Source organism: Monodelphis domestica, chromosome 3, assembly GCF_027887165.1.
Source record: "Monodelphis domestica isolate mMonDom1 chromosome 3, mMonDom1.pri, whole genome shotgun sequence".
NCBI lineage: Eukaryota > Metazoa > Chordata > Mammalia > Didelphimorphia > Didelphidae > Monodelphis > Monodelphis domestica.
This window is the reverse complement of record NC_077229.1, coordinates 179,061,561-179,081,369: the sequence shown is the minus strand read 5'-3', so window position 1 is coordinate 179,081,369 and position 19,809 is coordinate 179,061,561. Positions and strand designations below refer to the sequence as shown.

Genomic DNA, 19,809 nt, shown 5'->3' with positions numbered 1-19,809 from the left:
TAAGTATTATCATACTTTTTAAGTAAAGACATTTGTTGTTTGTGAAATATATCATGTTTAAATATTTCACTTTAATTTTGTTTTAAAATTATTTAGTGGAACGAGATACTAATGGAAGGTTGTTTTCTGAAGCAACTTGTACACTTTGTGATGGAAGTGAAAACTCTTTCTCAGCAGCAGATGTATTTAGAAATAGGTAAGCTACATGATGGAAGCTTTTGAATTCACACATAAATTTGATTAAATTGAGATTACTGATATCTTACATTTCACTAATTTCATATTTTTTATGTTCTTTTTGTATGTATCTAATTTTCTCTTCAGTAGCCCTTTGAGTATGTAAAAGAAGCATTTTTATTGTTTTATTTTGACTCTATTTGTACATCTTTTTTAAAATGCAAAAGGACATGTTCCTAAGTTCAGCTTCCCATCTGACGTAAGGCTGAGATAGAGACTCTTCATTATATAATACCCTTCTTTTTTAAGAACTTCTAGAACTGTCTCCTGATTCTTATTCTAATTTTTCTCTCAGTTCATAGGCATTCATTTCCTCTTATTTTGGGTACTGGCTGTCCTTGTCTTAAGTTAGGAAAGTATGTTTGGAAGGGAATTTCTTTTTAGGTTTAGGTACTCTTGTTTGATCATTTATTTATTTATTTGTGAGAGATTCTTAAGCTGGATTTTGTAAACTTTTTAGAAATTTTATTTTGATAACTATGTCCATTATAATTGGCTTTCTTTAAACACTATTTTATGCTCTTTAAAATATTATTTTCTTTCTTGTCAACTCTGGAAGAGGAGAGGGAATAGGGGAAGGGGGAGGGAGACAACATGAATCATGTAACCATGGGAAAAAATAAAAAACAACAAAAAATATTATTCTAAAGAGGTATCTATAGACTTTACCAGACTGCCAAAAGGGAATCTATGAAGCAAAAAAGGTTAATAACTTCAGCTTTAACAGCAAGCAACATAGAAAAAGGATAACTGCAGTAGAATAAGTACTAAAAACGTGTAAGATTTAATCTTGGTGTATTTGATCATTAGTTTTTAAAAGATCATCTAAATGATTGATTTAACTAACATGCTACCCATTTCACACTATCTTACATAGCACTGTAATTTTCAAAAGGATATGTTGGCTTCAGGTCAGAATTTTAAATTTACTTTTATTTAAGATATAGTAATTGCTGACTTGAGCTGGTTTATATTGATTTATCATTTAGGAAAGTGACCCTTACATTCATGCCTATATCATTTATGAATATACTTAATATTTTTTGGTGTGGATTTTATTGCACAGGTGTGTCAGATGTGAACCAACATTCATCAATACAACAAAGTCCTGTACATGTTCAGAGCGAGCTATTTTAGTAAGAAAAAAATGCATTATGTAAATTGTAAAATTATGTAAAATGCATTGTTTTATCAAATAATTTATACTTTCCTGGTAACTGGAATTTTCTTCTTATTTTTTTGATAAAGACAGGTGGATTATGTTTCAGCAGTATCGGGAATTTTTTTCCACAAGCAGTTACAACTTGGCGTTATGGACAGTTTGTAAGTATTTTTATTTTTTGTTCTGATAGTATTAAACTTCTTCAATTTCTATTTATATTGTGAACCTTAAAAATTCTCAGACCCTACTTCATAAGGTTGGATTGTGAACCTTAAAAATTCTCAGACCCGACTTCATAAAGTTGGGTTAAGACCATTCCCCGTTTTAAACAATGAAGGAACTTAGATCAGGAATGTGAGACTTCTACTTAAATCAGGAATGTGAAGACCTCTACTCCACCCCTACTTAAGCATACTTTAGGGGAAGATAAAGTTGTAAACTCTTTGCTGAACAATGAAAAGTACTTAAACCCATACTTATAATAAGGCAAAAAGTTCTTAGGCTGTGCCTATTTTTAGAACTAATTCAAAAGGGTGCTAAGTACCTATAAAGATCAGGCAACTTGTGAACTTGCAAAAGGCAAAGAGGTGAGAACTTACTCAGGTGTGAATTACTCAAAAGTTTAGACTTATTAGGTGTGAATTAAGAATGGTCTGTCCTTTGGTCTGTCTACTGTGATTTGTAGATGTAAGAATTTAGGGGAGGTGACATAGGAGAAATTTCCCTTTAAAAGGTGCTCAGAAAGGGAGCTGAAGGTCATTCACATTCAGATTCAGATTCAGGATTGAGCTGGTGGAGTCAGCTGAGATGAAGCTGGCCTGGTGTCACTAGAATCCTTGCTTGGACAGATCTTGTGGTGAGTGATTAAGGACTGACTGATCCTTCTTTTAGGTCTTAGGCCTGGGTTGGCCAGGGCTTTCCTGGGCCGGCCTATCCTTTTCTCATTATTCCCCTTTTCTCTCTCTCCTTTTCCTTAATTCCACATTTGTATTAATTAAGATCTCTATAAAACCCAGCCTACTTGGGTATATTTCATAATTGGGAATATTTCCCTGGCGACCACCTTATATTTGATTTAAAACAAGACATTGTCTTGAAACCATATTTTCTGCAGTCACAATATATAAACTTCTTCAGATTCTATTTCTTCTGTTTAAGTTAATTTAAGCTAGTCTTAATATCTAAGAATATTAGAATGAAATAGCTTGTAATCACTATAATTTTTGTCTGTTCTTTAATATCCTGCTTTTTCTTTTTATTTTATTCCTTTGGATATATACATATTTAAATCACTTAACATTCTTTTGATTGCTTAAATTTAAAATATAGTTTTATCTTAAAGAGTTTTGATTTAAAATCTGATGTTTCTAAATTTATTTTTTAAAGTTTCTAATGCTTTGGTTTTTTTTTTGTAGCATGATCATTTAATATATTACATTCTGTCCTTTGTTACAAAGAAAAATACATTAAAAAGCCTATGAATAGAATGACTAGCAGCATATAGAGCATTCAGTGTCCATAGACCCTGATCTCTCCACTAAAAGAAATGATGGCTATGCTTTAATGATAGAAACAGAACAGTGAATGAAAACAGCATTAAAAAGCAGATAAGCACACATTAATGATAATGACAATCTTAGTTGCAGAGAACAGAGGTATACAGTCTTCCTTTTAATGGAGAGTACAAGGAAAAGGATTTTGTCCTGGTTGAATCATCAGATTCAAATAGTTGAGCATTAGCTTAGAAGGAGACCTCTAACTGAATCCCTCAGGGATCTGTTCCTGGCCTTGGACTGTTTAATATTTTTATCAAAGACTTAGATAAAGACAAACATGGCAGGCTTATTAAATCTGATAATAATCCAAAGCTGAGAAGAGTGGTTAAGAAGATCCCAAAAGATCCTGATGGACTAGAAATACTAAGCTGAATCTAATCAGATGGCATTTAATGGGGATAAAAGTAACATCCTTTTTGTTTGGTTTCAAACTTGTTTTCAAACAATCAGCTTCAGAAGTATGAAATGGGAAATGAGTGGTTGGAGAACATTTTGAAAAATGGTTTTGGGAGCCATGGGTTCAGTAAGTTTTCAGAGTGATATGGCAGCCAAAAAAAATTAGAGCCACCTTAGATTACATTTACAGAAGTTTTGATTCCAGGAATACGAAAGTGACAATACTGCTATATAGACTCTGCTCTGGTCAGAACACATCTAGACTAGTAGCAATCAATTAACTGTTCAGTTCTAGGCTTCCCAGTTTTCAAAGGAAATTGATGAGCTAGACAGCATCAAGAGGAGCTCAGCTAGTATGCTGAAGGGTTTAACTACACATTTAACATCATTTAATTTGAAGAAGAAAAGGATCATGATAGCTAACTTTAAGTACTTGAAGCTGTCATTTAGAAAAGGAGATAAAGGCTTCTTCCACTTGGCCTCAGAGTCAGAATCATGAACTTTAGGTAGAAGCTGCAAAGAGGTTAATTAAAGATATAATTGATATCTTTATATCATAATCCTGATATAAGAAAAACCTCCTAATCATTAGTTATACAAATTAGAATGAGCTGCCTCAAAGAGGATTCCCCAGGAGGTGGTCTTCAAGTAGAGGTGACTATTTGTTGATTATGTTACAATAGAGATTCTTTTCAGATAGATGGCCCCTGGGGTCTTTTCCAATTCTAAAATTCTCTTCTTTTAAATGTAATGCATTGTTAATTTGACCCAGAAGATGTTTTCTTACTATTTCTTTGTTTAGCTTATGTATCAGTTCTCTCAGTTAGCCTTTCTTGTTCTGCCCTTTGTAGTACAAGTCTAATTCTTCTTGACAGTAAAACAATGATCATCATCCCATCTATCTCTAGCAATAATCTTTTATTGTTCATTGTCTTTAACCCAAAATTTCTGTTCCAGCATTTCTTATCCTTGATAGGACCACAATAGCCTCACTCCTGGTGTCCCAGCCCGTTTCTTGGTAGCTGCCTATATTACTGCTTCAGCTCTCCTAGTTCTAACCGACTGTTCTTTGTCTTCCTGTCTATATAACTTAATGCATCTACATATTCATCAAGACCCAATTCCACTTTGAGTCTGTACTCATTCAAACTTCTTCTTTTTGAACTGTTCTACTATCTACTAAACTTCTTCTTCTTGAACTGCTCTACTATATACTAAAGAGTTATCAAAATAACCAATTGTTCCTTGGCCAGTGCCATTTGTTGTCTGTATTCTAATTTACTCAAGAGACGTGCCCCTGCCTCTTAAAGGGGTCATAGGTAATTTTTACAATTAGTTTATGCCCAGTGGGAGAATTTGTTTTACCTGCCTGTGCGTATTTATTACAAGAATTAAAAATTTTTTTTCAATAAGCAAAGAGGTGAGAGAAAAGTTAATTTTGTTAGTTGAAGAAAGAAATAAAATTCTAGGGCTAGAAAGGTGGAGGGAAAAGCACGTTAAAATTTTTTATTTGTCCTGTTATCTGTGACTACATTAGCTAGCAAGGAAGAAATGAAATAGTCAAAGACCGACTGTTCTTAAATTCTAAAACAAACAAAGCAATAACAAAATTTTTTTGCTGTCATCAGCTACCCTCGTTATGCTCAATTCATGCTAAGTTTTATTCTTGACGCTATTATAGGACTATACCACAACTTTGTATTTGTCCTCAATTGCCTGCTTTTATACATCTTCTGTCATATCTTTAAAAAATCTGAGTTAGTTTCTGAGTTCTCTGCTTATGCGTATCAGTCTCTTTGGACAACTCACATTTTTCTTCCTTTTGAAGTTCTTTCCCTTTGTGTCATAACCATTTCATTGTTGATAATTTTCCAACTGCCCTGAGCTGACTTGGTGGTAGAATTTTAGTCCTTTCTTCAGAAAGAATGTTGCTTTTATTTTAATCATAAGTGATGAGAATCTATTACTATGGAATTGCTAGTACATTTTTTCCCTTTCTTGACATTTAGAAAAATCTTTTGTTTTCAACTACATGTAGTTAGACATTAGTAATTGGTTAAGTGGGGCAGCTAGATGTCTCAGTGGATAGAGAACCAGGCCTGGTGTTAACTTTGGCCTCAGATGCTTCCTAGCTCTTGTGACTATCAGCAAGCCACTTAATTCCATTTACTTAGCCCTTGCCCTTCTCTATTAGAGTTGTTACTAAGACAGAATGTAAAGTTTTGGTTTTTTTTTAATTGGTAAAACCCTTGGATATAGATAAAGAATGTGAAGGTTCATACCAATTCTATTCAGTTTCAACTAAGGCTGTGATTCTTCTGAGAATTTGAAATGACAAAATAAGCCCTCAGGTCTTTGTTGTCCAGAAACTAATGTCTGCTGTATATCTCTTCCATTTGGGTGAACTGCTAGTACTTCAAATTCAGCATGTCCTAAAATTAACTTATTATCCCCACCCCCTTTAGCCTGATTTTCCTCCAAATTCCCCTAATTTTTTTTTTTTTTGGAAAATAGCAACCTTCCAGTCCTCCAGGTTTAAAACCTTGGAGTACTCTGTGACTCTTCTTTTTCTTCCTATTAATATTCATTCATTTGGCAAATTCTGCTAATTCTGCTTCTCTAGTGTTTTTTCTATATGTGTCATTTCTCCCTTCCCAAGGCTTTGTCACTTCTGAGCTAGACTATTGTTATAGTCTCCTCCTTGATTTTATTGTCTCTAATATTTCCCCTCTCTACATATTCATCATTGAACTGACAGATAGTCTTCTTAAAGCACACATGACTTCTCAGCATGAAAGTACTTTTCTCTGGGACCAAATACAAACTTCTAAGCCTAATATTTTAAGACTTACACATCTGGCTATAACCTACCTTCATGAAATTAATTAATATTGTTTCTCTTCAACCACTTCTTATGTTTTAGCCAAATTAGATAGCTAGCTTTTCCTTAAACTGGCTTTAGTGCCTTCTACCTTTGAGTGTTCATGTAGCTGATTTCCTCATGCCTGTAATATAGTCCATATTTATGCCTTTTAGATTCTTTATTCAGTGCTCAAATGAGGTCTCTGCTATATAACCTTTTCTCCTCTAATATGTTCCTATAGCACATTGTCCTATTAGTTCTTTGGTCCATTTACTACCTCCCTTTGTATTATAGTTATCAGTGTATATTTAGTATCCCCTTTAGTCAGCAATCATTTAAGTGCCTGCTTCATGTCATGAACATTGTTAGGTGTTGGGAATACAACAAATAAAAAAAGAAAAGATAGTCCCTGCCTTCAAGGAGCTTGTACTCCAATGGGGAAAGACAACACCCAAAAATGTCCAGAGGAATACAGCCAGGTGAGAAGTGAAGAGCTTGCTGGCCTGAGTACCCTTCTTAAATGGAACTTCTAAGAAGAGGTCTTTTCTCTACTCTTTCTGGTTGGAGAGAGAGATCCCAGGTGGAATAGGTCCTAATGATGTATGAATTCCAGGATAAAAGTGACTTGAGAATGAAGAGGTTCTTGGGACATGATAGCAAAGGCCAGAAGAGTGCATCTGGGTAGGAAATAAAACCTTTGAATAATATGACTTCCTAAAGGCTGGAAATATCCTATTTTCCAAGACTGTGCCCTACATGTAGTAGATATCTATAAATACTTGTTGATTTGAATTTGAATCTCTTTGAATGTCTTTTCAGATTTGAGGTTTACTATGATAGTGCTACATGATAGCGTTATCTAATATTTAGGTATTAAATAGGACTGATCCAGAAATCCTAGTATTGGGTTCCAGCATTTTATTATATGAAGGAAAAAAACACCCTAATATCCTTGGAATTAATTTTTCACTAACAATGAAAAAATGGTGTTACTCTTGTATACATTAAAAAGAACTAATCCTATTTTAGGTTAAAGAAGCTTCCATTTTAATTTTTAAACAGAAATTCATCCTTTGTTATTTACAGGGTGCATCACTTAATTCTGAGTGGCTTTCAAAACATTTGCAATCAGTAGCAGCTGCTTGTTTGGTGAGTTCAGTTTTTTAAAATGTATTAAGTGTTGAGCATTATAATATCACTTTTTTCATGAAAAAAATAATATATTAATATTATAATATAATAATATATATAATAATAAAAAAATAATACTTTTGTACTGAACAGATGAATAGTTCCTGATTTATTGCTAGAAAACATATAAGAAAAATATTGCTTAATATCTATATATCATCTAAAACATAATTCAACTGTGTTTGAGTTTTTAAGAGAATAAGTTAATTTCTTTTATGATTTGGATTTAAACATACATAATTTCAACTAAAATTAACATGATTTAAAGCAAATTAATGCCAAATTGTAAAAAATATAACTATTTAAAGTTATTTAAAATGTTATATTTGAGTTTTTAAAATTTATGTAAGCAAGCTTTTGTTTAGGTTTAGTTTTAGTTTTTATTATATTTTTAAATTGTTAAAATAGGATTAGAGATTAGACATAAGATTTCATTGATAAAGACAATTCCCAGATGAAAAAACTCATGTTACCAATTCACATTGACACTTTCTTGGTTATAGGCTAAGATATAGACTTGAGAATATTGTACGGTACTTTGAGGTTAAGTGACTTGCCTGGGGCACACTGCATGTCAGAAGCATCACTTATACCTCTTATACCTATTTTTCAGAGTTGGAGGCCCGATCTCTATCCACTGTAAGAAGCTGCCTCTTAAACATTTTTGAACTGTTTAAATAATTATTTTCAGAGACATAGAGAGCCATACTTATGGCTTGTAGAATGCTAGCTTGGTGGCAGGAAGATAAGAATTCAAATTCTGTCTTTTTTAACTGTAATCCTGGTCAAGTCACATAGGTTTTTCTCTTAAGTAACAACATAGAACCCATATACCAGCATAGATGAATTGTGATTTACATTGCTAAGATTTCCATACCAAGAGTACTGCATGTTGATTAAATATTTTATTTAGATCTTTTATATAGTCTATATATAGACTATTTTTACTGATTTGTTGGTCATCAATGTGGTTACCCCATTAATCTATATAAATTATAACCCATCTAGTTCCTCATGCTTTCTAATTCTGTCATATTCTTGATTATTTTATCCTACAAATATAATAATGAGAATCTGCTCATCTAAAGGTCTTCCTCTTCTTCATTTTTTTAATATATCAGGGACACCAACGTTTTTAGTATATGACAGACTCATTTATTGTTCTAGTAACACATACCTTCAATAACTTATTATCAATATTGTTGTATCAATTGTATCAATATTATTCATTTCTTAGTTCTCTGATTCATCTTATTGCCCTTTAGGTTATTGGAAATTTTAATTTTTCCCAAATTGTGATATTCCATGATTCACAGTTGCATAACTTTACCAAATGTTAATGAAATTAACTTTTGAAAATAAGGAGTCATTGGAGACCCTCAAAACAATGTGCAGTTTTAAAAAATAAGTTCAGTTAAACTTTTATTAATTTTTTACTCTGTGCTAGATACTGTATTAAGTATTAGAGATAAAAAAGAACCAAAAAAGTTATAATCCTTTACTTCAAAGAGCTTACATTCCATATTTTTGTGGGAGATTAGGGAAGTCTTCAAATAGAAGTTGGCAGCTGAGTTGCGCTTTGGGAATTCTAGAAAGTGGAGATGAGGAGGAAATGAACCTCAGATCTGTAGGACCTCTTCTGTAAAGGCTGCCAGCTATTCCCATTCATGACATTGCCTAGTGGAAAGAAGGAATGCCATGCATGGGCACAACTAGCAGGCAGATTTTTCTGTAATGAAGAGTCAGTGAAGAGGAATTATGGAAAATAAGATGGGAAGGTAAGATGGAAGCCATATTGTGGAAGTCCCTCTGAAAACTAAGCTGTGGATTTCTTATTTTATCCTGTAGTCAATAGGGGACCCCTGAAGATTTTGGTAAGAGAGTAATAAGGAAAGATCTTTTTTTAGGAATAGCATTTTGACAGCTGTGTGGAGAATTAATAGATTAAAAGCAAAGAGACCATTTAGGAGGTTATTCCAGTAAGTATAGGTAAGAGGGATAAGGAAAAGGAACATGCATTTATTAAGCACCTACTACATGCCAACTACTATGCTAAACACTTTACAAATAGTATCTTATTTGATTATAATAGCAACCTTGTGAGGTAGGTATTACTATTTTCCTCATTTTATAGTTGGGGAAACTGAGCCAGACTGGTTTAGTGGCTTGCCCAGGGTCACATAGCTAGGAAGAGTCTAAGGTTAGATTTGAACTTGGATCTCTCTGACTCCAAACCTAGCACACTATCTACTGTGCCATGCAGGTGATGAGGATCTGAATTAGGGTAGAAGTTAGAGAGTGGAGGATAGATTCAAGAGGTGTTTATACATGCATATATATATATATATATATATATATATATATATATATGTGTGTGTGTGTGTATATATATGTGTATATATATATGAGAGAGAGAGAGACAGAGAGAGACAGAGACAGAGACAGACAGAGACAGAGAGAGAGAGAGAGAGAGAGAGAATCAAAGAGAGAATCAGAGTCAAGAATGAGTCCAAAATTGTGAACCTAGGTGGTGGCAGAACTAGCAGCAGAAATGGGGAGGCTTGGAGAAGGAATAAATTTACTGGAAAATATGAATCCTGTTTTGAACATATCGAGTTTTAAAAATTCATGGGACATTGAGGTAGACTGTAGAGTAGGCAGTTTTAATATGAGATTAGTTGAGAGATATTAGGGTCGAATAAGTTGATTTGGGAATCTTCTGCAAAGAGATGATACACTCATGGTAGTTGATGAAAGACCAAGAAGAGAGCCCAGGTCGGAGCCTTGAGGGCATTTGTACCTAGCTGGTAAGAGCAAGATGATAATTGGTTCTCTGTAGTTCTCTAATTATACAGTTTTCAATTACAAAAAGTGATAGATCGTGTTTCATCTTTGCCTATACTTTTTCTTGTCTTATTACTATAGTTAACATGGTTGATATAATAATGAACATTAATGATGATAATGGAAATCCTTGCTTCACCCTAATTTTATTGGAAAGGCTTCTAGTTTATTCCTATTACAGATAATATTTTCTCTTGGTTTTAGATATTTAGATAGATACTAATTGTTTTAAGAAAAGCTCTATTTCCTCATTTCTTAAATATATAGGAAATTGAGCCAAATCTAACAAAATAAGATCCATTTCCCAGCTGACAAATGGTCAAAAAATATGAACAGGTAGTTTTCTTCCTACCTCCCTCTCTCTCTCCCTCCCTCCCTCTCACTGTCTCTCTCTTTCTTTCTTTCTCTCTCTTTCTCCCTTCCTTCCTTCCTTCCTTCCTTCCTTCCTTCCTTCCTTCCTTCCTTCCTTCCTTCCTTCCTTCCTTCCTTCCTTCCTTCCTTCCTTCCTTCCTTCCTTCCTTCCTTCCTTCCTTCCTTCCTTCCTTCCTTCCTTCCTTCCTTCCTTCCTTCCTTCCTTCCTTCCTTCCTTCCTTCCTTCCTTCCTTCCTTCCTTCCTTCCTTCCTTCCTTCCTTCCTTCCTTTCTCTCTTTCTCTCTCTTTCTTTCTCTCTCTCTCTTTCTTTCTTTCTTTCTTTCTTTCTTTCTTTCTTTCTTTCTTTCTTTCTTTCTTTCTTTCTTTCTTTCTTTCTTTCTTTCTTTCTTTCTTTCTTTCTTTCTTTCTTTCTTTCTTTCTTTCTTTCTTTCTTTCTTTCTTTCTTTCTTTCTTTCTTTCTTTCTTTCTTTCTTTCTTTCTTTCTTTCTTTCTTCTTACCTTCTGTCTTAGAATTGATATGAAGTATTACTTCTAAGGCAGAAGAGGAGTAAGGGTTAGATAGTTTGGTTTAAGTGACTTGCCCAAAGTCACACAGTTGGGAAATGGCTGAAGTCACATTTGAACCCAAGATCTTCTATTCTAACCACCAAACCACCTAGATACCCCAAACAGACAGTTTTCAAAATAAATAAGAACTATCAGTTGTCATGTGAAAAAATTGCTCTCAATAATTATTAAAGAAATACAAATTAGAGCAACTTTGCCGTAGTTCCTCATATTCATCAGATTGGTTAAAATATCAGGGAAGGAATATGACAAATGTTGGAAAGGATGTGTGGAAAAATAGATACACTGATACACAATTGGTGAAGTTGTGACCTGATCCAATTATTTTGAAGAATAATTTGCAACTATGCCTGCAGGGCTATCAACTGTCTATACTCTTTGACCCAGGAATGACACTTAGTTTTGTGCCTCAGAAAGATTAAAAGGACCTGCATATGCAAAAATATTTATAGCAGCTTTTTCTGTAGTGGCAAAGAATTGGAATTTGAGGGGATGCCCATCAATTGGGAATATCTGAACAAGTTATGGTATATGATCATAATGAGACACTATTGTGCTATAAGAATTGATGAAAGGAATAGCTTTAGAAAAACTTGAGATATATATAATGCGAAGTAAAGTGAGCAGAATCAGGAGAATATTATACAGAGCAACAGCAATAATGTAACACAATCAATTGTAAAAGATTCAGCAACTTTGACTGATATGATGATCTAAGGCAGTCTCAGATAAAAAATCTCATGATAAAAAATGTTACCCATCTTCAGAGAGAACCAGTAAACTCTGAGTGCAGATTGAAGCATATTTCTCTTTTTTTCTTTTTTTTTCTCACAACATGGCTATGTGGAAATATATTTTGCAGGACTTCCTATGTGCAATGAGTATTGTATTTCTTGCCTTCTCAGGTGTAGGGTAGGATATGGAGGGAAGGCAAGAATTTGGAATTGAAAACTTTTAAATTAAAAAAAAGAGAGAGAAACCATGGTCACAGCTACACTGCAGTGAAATATAGTGAGACTCAAAGGAGACAAAATAATATAACAATTATCATGTTCTCAATATTGATGAAATATTTATTTAAGAAGCTTTAACTGTTTCATGACTCATTCAAACTTTTATTTGTGGAATTATCAGACAATTATTTATGGAAACCTCAGAATTTTTTGACCAGAATATTTGAGTTTTGATAACTATCACTGTTTATAAATTAATATCCAACTTTAAATTTTGATACCTGCTTAATTTTGCTCTGGTTGGTACTGCCCCATTCTGTGCTAGTAGACAAACTTCTCCTGAAGTGACTCCCAACCACACAGATCCCTGATAAAAGAGAGCTTAATTTAATAAGGTCTGACTTTTCCCTTCCTGTCTGCCTCTCATCCTCCCTTTTGTGAAATACCTGCAACTTGGCTATGGCAGCAGCATTGTTATTGAGTCAGAAGCTGGGAAATAGGAATGCAGCAGGCAGTAGTGAAAGTTTGCAAGTCTACTTTGGATAATGTTTAAAGTACCTCTTTCCCTTCCATGCTAGCACCTTATAGATGAGTCATGGACCTCAAGAGGAAGTTCCCCATGGCAACTATCCTAATTGTTTTTTACTTTCCTAAAATATCAGCCCTATTACAGAAGTGGGTGGGATAGTCTTGGATACTCCTATCTTTTTTTTTTTTTAAACCCTTACCTTCCATCTTGGAGTCAATACTGTGTATTGGCTCCAAGGCAGAAGAGTGGTAAGGGCTAGGCAAGGGGAGTCAAGTGACTTATCTAGGGTCACACAGGTGGGAAGCGTCTGATTGAACCTAGAACCTCCCATCTCTAGGCCTGGCTCTCAATCCACTGAGCTACCCAGCTGTCCCGGGATACTCCTATCCTTAGCACATGACTTTATCAGAAAAGTCCAGGACCTCCAACCCATGCTTCCTCAGCACTTCTCAGATATTTTAGAAATTATTTGTGTTAGGGCTGCTAGGTGGCTTAGTGGATCTGACCTGGAGATGGGAAGTGTTGGGTTCAAATTTGTCCTTAAGATACTCCCTTATCTGTGTTACACTGGATAAATCACTTAACCCCAATTGCCTAGCCCTTACTGCTGCTATGAACATTTTTCAGTAGTTAGCTTTTTTGGTTTGTTAACACTGAGGGTATTCCTAATAATGGAATTATTGGGTAAGGGGGTATATTTCAAAGATAATTCATGTTTCCAGTAACATCAGTAATTGAATGAATATATTTGTCCCCTATAACATTGCCAACATTGCTTGCTCTTTTTCTTTTTAAAAATTAAACACATTTAATTGGTTTTTTAAAAAAAGTGTTACCTATACTTCCTCTATATTTCTCCTTTTGCCCTTTTTTTGTAACAACAGAATTTTTTGACAAGAAAAAAAAGGAAGAAGAGAGCAAACATTAGCAAAGCGGATTAATACCCAAAAAGTTGAACATCAGTATACAATGGACATATGTGGGGACATTCATCTTTGCTAAGAGTTGGAGGGTTGTGTTTTCTCATGTCTCCTCTTTATAGCCAAACTTGTTGATCATAATTTTGTGACATTTGTTTTCAGTTACTGTGTGGTTGCTTTTCACATTGTTCTAGTTATTTTGTATGTTGTGTTTCTGGCTATGTTTATATCACTTTTCGTTAGTTCTTGTAATTCTTTCCATGCTTCTCTGTATTCATCATATTGGTAATTTCTTACAGCCCAGTAATATTACATTATATTCATCCAACACCATTGGATTAGCCATTCCCAAGTTGATGGGCATCTACTTTGTTTCCAATTCTTTGCTACCTTAGTGCTGTGATTTTTTGTTTTATATAGAGGTTTTCTGTTTGTAAATTACCTGATTTCATTGCTTTTTAAAATTATTTTTCCAGTTTGATTGTTGGAGTGGTAGATTAAAGTTCTTCTAAAATACATCTGTTTTATTATTGCTGAGGTAAAAATTTTTTTCCATATGATTATTAGCAATTTGTTTTAATGCTTGAAAATATTCTGTTCATGATTTTTGACCATTTATCTATCTGGACAAAAGTTTAAGAGTTCCTTATGCATTTTATGTGTCAAGTTTTTAGCTGACTTACCACTAATATTTTATCTAATCTGTTATATTTTTCTTTTAATTTCTGTGTTTGTTGTACAAAAATTTATTATTTTATTATATCCAAGAAGACAGTATGATAGAGTAGCAAAAAAAAATTGCATTTGTAATGAGATGCCCTGGGTTCAAATCTTAGTTCTGTGACTTGTTTTCTCTAGGGTTTTTTCCTCATCTGTAAAATGAAGAAGTTGGGCTAGAAATTCTCTAAGGTCCCTCTAAGATTCTAGCTCTAAAACTATGGTCCTGTGAATATGTAGAAAAACTAAAAAAGGAATAGGGATATGAAAACTAAGGTGAGGTTCATACTTTCTGGGCTAGCAAACACAAACATTTCCAGAATGAGGAAGAAACAGATGAAATAATTAGAAGACTAGTTCTTAAAGTATGGTCAGAGGTTAGGTCCTGAAGATCCTTTGCTTATTAAAATAGTCTTTCATTTTCCATGTCTGTAAAAAATTGAATTTTCTTTAAATACTTCAACCAAAGTGAAGTATCAACAGATTGAACATAGATATGAATATATTATTGTCTTATAGTAAATTAGATGATAGATTTGCAAAACTATATAAAGCAATTCCACTCAACTTTTTTCTTGTTTTGAAAAATATAGTTATTTTTTATCTAAAATCATGTTATTTATCATAACATATAAATTTATTTTATTGTTATTTCAAATGAATCAATAAATAAGCAATTTATCAGTTTTAATTCATAACAGAATAAATGCTGATAAGATTTAATCCACATAAACAAAAGCCCTTTGGAGATTCACAATTTTTAAGAGTGAAAGGGGTCCTGAGATCCCAAAATTTGAGAACTGCTGGATTAGAAAAACTAAAGTGAAGGCTAAATTTAATTTTCTAAAAGAACTTTTGCTTAGTTTGTTAATCATCACATATTTCCATTTTCCTTTAAAGATATATTCTAATCTTACATCTTGCCAAGCCCTTGGAAATATGTGTGTGATGAACATGAATTCTTGGAGCTCTGCTGCCATTGATGCATGTCGTCTGTTTCGATTTGTCTTTGATAATACTGCTGGACTGGGCACTGTTCATTCTATATCATTCTGGTATGAATATTTTTATTGGTGTACTTTTTTTATACATGCAACTATTTGTACAAATTTTATAGAAATACTGAATTTCCATAGTTTAAATAGAAACTTTTTTTCCAGGAGACAGAATCTTCCATGGTTGTTCTATGGAGATCAGCTAGGATTAGCACCTCAGATACTCAGAAATACCCTGCTTTCTACAAATTTCAGCTTTAAAGGTCAAAACCAAGTATGTTGTTACTTTCTCAAGACCCAATATTCTTAGAAATACGTATCATTTAAATTTAAGAACTAATTGGAGTATATGATAATATAAATATATTATTTCAAATGAATAAATAAGCAGTTTATCAGTTTTAATTTTAATTGAGTAAATGCTGATAAGATTTAATCCACATAAACAAAGTTGCCAGATATATTTATTAAAATTGTTGCAGTCTCTGAAAGTTATTTTAAATTATTATTTTAAAAAATGAACCTTGACTTTATTCTTAAATGCCAGCTTCTTTTAGCAACTAAGTATTACAATTATTAGTGATGGGGGGATGGGGGTTGCTGCCAGGTGGTTCAGTGGATAGAGCTAGGCCTAGAAATATAAGGTCCTAGATCCGCATCTGACCTCAGACACTTCTCTATGTGACTGTGGGCAAGTCATTAAACCCCTATAGCATAGCCCTTATTGCTTTTTTGCCTTGGAAGCAATACTTAGCATCCATTCTAAGAGAGAAGGTAATGGTTTCAAAAATAGTTAATGTTGGCCTTTCCTTAGTACTTTTGAACATTTCATATGGTACTTCCAAGCACATAGGGACATACAGGTCTTATGTAAGCCATCTTTTTGGGGACAGAATTCTTTCCTCCAGAAGTACTAAATGTACCATAGGCAGAGCTGGGGAAATTCTTAAAGTGCATCCCTAACAAGAGTCTTGAAGTACAAGAATAAAATGATTTCCATACCCAAGTCAGAGGGAACTTTTGCAATGGCATGACTCCAGCATCCTGGAGTTTGGCCTAAGAGGGCATTTGGTCCTTTGCCTTCATTCCCAATGTGTGTGGGCCCTCTAAATCTTTGAATCCAAGGAAGAGGGGAAAACTTAATCTTTTCTCCCAATTCATTTGTTTCCAAAAAATAAAAAATGTTCTTTTATATATGAAAAAAAGTGCATGGTTTTGGCTAAATGAATCAGTTTCAAAATAGAATCAGTTAACATTTAATATTTGGCAGTTTAGCAGGGAATATTTTTTTTCTCAAAATTATTGTGATGTGAGAATACATAAAATTTTAATTTAACTTTGCCTTTCATTATTAGAATACAAAACTGAAGTTTTTTGCAGCTTCTTATGATGTGAGAGGAAATTTTCTCCAGTGGAGGACTTTGGAAGGAGGTCTTTTACAGGTGACCATAATTCTAGTTAAAGAATGACTAATATGCTTTAAAAAATAATACACTCAACATAAAAGGAAAAAATGAATCTGTTTAAATGGAGCATCCTTTTAAATGTTAAACAAAGATCATACCTTAAACTGAGAGAGTGTTGGCTTTGAAATAGGATGCCTGAGTTCAAATCCCAGCTCTATGATGACATTATCACTATTTGACCCTGGTCACGAGTCATATCAGCCCTCTCAGACTTCTTATCTGTAAATTGAATCTCAGTATCTATATTGACTGCCTGACAATGGTTAAGAAAAAATACTTTGTAAATTGTGAAGCTCTGCATATATCTTGTTATTTTTTTATTAGTTTTTTTTTAATTGTTTAGTAGTTACCTTAAAATCATTCTGATAAAAGAGAACTTCAGAGCCTAAGACAGTCTTCCTTTAAATTTGTACATTCTAGTCATGTAGAAAATAGCAGCTTGTGACCTGAAATACTTTGGAATGTGGCCTAAATTAGATTAAAATGTAATTTGAAAATAATACAATAAATAAAAAAGTAGGATGTAGAAAATAATGTTAATTTGTGGTTTTCTAAGTTAATATCTGGCCTTCAGAGATCCTTAAGTATGATTTAGTGGTTCCCCTTTCTGTGTTTAATGCCACTGATGTGAGTGCCCACACATCTCTATTATTCAAGCTACTCTACTTTTTCCTATTAATACAATTGAGACAATTTTGATTTGTCTTATTTTCTTCACTTGTTTGACTCTTGTAGCTTTGTCCAGATACAGTGTCCAGACTAGATGCTGCTTATGACTTTGGAACAACTTATCAGCAAAATGTAAGCTCAAAGTATATTTAGTTGCATTTTTATCCTGTACCTAAATCTCATTCTTTTAAAAACATGCCAGTAATACTGAAGGAGTTTATCCTCAAAAAGAGGGTATCTAATGTTTTAGATAATAAGCAAAATTTCTCAATATTCTCACTGTGAAATAGAGATAAAGTAGAATTGTAGCTAATGCTATCTAGACTCAGAAAATCTCCATAATTTGAATAGTATGAAAATAGTATTACATGTTTTAAATATTATGAAGTCATTTTCATTTTCAGATTGATTTGAAACTTTTTTCCTAATTCCTTAGTGTGATAAGTCTTGTTTTTAAAAATAGTAGATTTTTATAATCATGTTTATTTAACCTAGATTTACAGGCTTAAAGAAAAAGACAATTATATCTAATGTTGAAATATTTGGAGAAAATTACATAAATACACATATACGTCTGTCTATATATTCACACACACACATATATAGTTTTCTCCAAAAATACATGTAAATGTGTATATTCTGCCCAATTTGAGTCTCGATACCAAATTATAGTGTAAAATTGATACTTCAACAATTTTCTGGAAACTCTTATAGGATTTTGGGGCATATTTAGTTCAGCTTATTCTTTGGTCAATGAAAAGTAAGATTCTATAGACGTTATAATGATAAGCTTTATAACCCACACTTTGATTGACTGGAACACAGTAATAGTTGAGTACTTTTAGATAAACTTTGTGCCTGTAGTGTTCAGTTACTAATGCAATTAATTTTAATTGAAGATAGAAACTGTAATTTTCAACTATTGGCAACATTCAGAGCTAGGTCACCGATGGAAATTAAAATTTTTTTTATCTAGCTGAATATTTTTGTACAGCCCCTCATAGTCTTGTCTTGCCAGTGAATGTATTAGTCTTTTTGAAAAATGAATTTGCTTCAAATTATCTGAATACCAATTAGTGCTTTGAATCCAAGGAATAGGGGAAAACTTAATCTTTTACCCCCAATTCATTTGTTTCCAAAAATAAAAATGGTTTTTATATATGAAAATAAGATGCCAATAGTAGAAGTGCATGGGTTTGGCTAAATTAATCTAGTTTCAAAATAGAATCAGTTAATATTTAATATTTTGTAATTTAGCAAGGAATATTATTTTTCTCATAATTATCGTGTTGTGAGAATACATAAAATTAGAATGGCTAATAAGTATAGGTTCTCAGGCAATAGAGCAATAAGGGTTATGCTATCGGGGTTAAATCACTTCCCTATGGTCACACAGCTAAGTGACCAAACCTATGCCTTTTTGACCAGGACAACTAAGTCTATTATTTATCCTCTACTTGTTGGTTGGCCTATTTTCTCAAAGCATTTTAATGGAAATTTCCCCTAAATTTATTTTAAAACGTCTTTGAAGAATACCAAATGGGAATTTAAAGATTTGATGCTGCTTCTTTTTTTTTTTTAAATAGTGTGAGATTCCAGTCTCCAAGATCTTAACTGACTTTAAAAGTCCAATTTTTTATGATCTATATCTTGAGTATACTAGTGAACACCTTTGGGCTATACCAATATTAAACCTAAATCTTCGGCACAATGAAGTCCCTGTAAACCAAGGTAAGACCTTCACACTGATCTTCTCTACTTTAAGTTGATTCAAAAAGATAATAATAGGTATTATTTATATAGTGCTTTGGTGTTTGCAAAGCATTATACAAATATCATTTAATAAACATTAAGAGCCTATTTGTGTGCCAGACATACTGCTAAGCAGTGTCCTCAAGGAGCAAATTATTATCTCTTTTTATCCTCACAGTAACCCTGGGAATTAGGTGCTATTATTAACCCCATTTTATAGATAGGGAAACTAAAGTTGACAGAAGTCACAGTGTTAAGTAAGTACAAAAGGTTCTATTTGAAATTGGATTTCCATTGTTGTCCTTGATATGATGCTTTGCTAAAAACTTCCTGAGGAAAATGAATAGAAATCATTTGGGAATTTTTCTCAAACTGATTTCTTTTCTTTAAATAGTTTATAGTAAAAGCCCACTAATTCACATTAGTTGGGGAGAATAATTTTTCCAAATTGATGAAAACTTAAAATTATAGAAATAATAATTTGGCAAGATGGAGGCATTTAAGCACTAGGTTCATAATGGAACCACTATTGCCAGTGTTCTCATCACCTTTTTTCTCTTTAGCCTCTTTTATATAAAGGAAAGTGTATTTGCTTAATTGTGTGTGTGTGTTTGTGTATG

At 33.1% G+C, this 19,809-nt stretch overlaps 1 protein-coding gene across 9 annotated transcripts in view; it reads left to right on the top strand.

Annotated features, from left to right (window-relative positions):
- TMEM67 (transmembrane protein 67) overlaps positions 1–19,809 on the top strand; it is a 148,005-nt gene that overhangs the window by 41,937 nt on the left and 86,259 nt on the right. For all 9 annotated transcript variants that reach the window (XM_007488109.3, XM_056823318.1, XM_056823321.1 and 6 more), the window contains exons 4-12: positions 97–196; positions 1,304–1,373; positions 1,486–1,560; positions 7,301–7,363; positions 15,208–15,362; positions 15,468–15,576; positions 16,658–16,744; positions 17,504–17,569; positions 19,024–19,168. In XM_007488109.3, the coding sequence (XP_007488171.2) occupies positions 97–196; positions 1,304–1,373; positions 1,486–1,560; positions 7,301–7,363; positions 15,208–15,362; positions 15,468–15,576; positions 16,658–16,744; positions 17,504–17,569; positions 19,024–19,168 (870 nt within the window). The remainder of the gene's footprint in view (positions 1–96; positions 197–1,303; positions 1,374–1,485; positions 1,561–7,300; positions 7,364–15,207; positions 15,363–15,467; positions 15,577–16,657; positions 16,745–17,503; positions 17,570–19,023; positions 19,169–19,809) is intronic.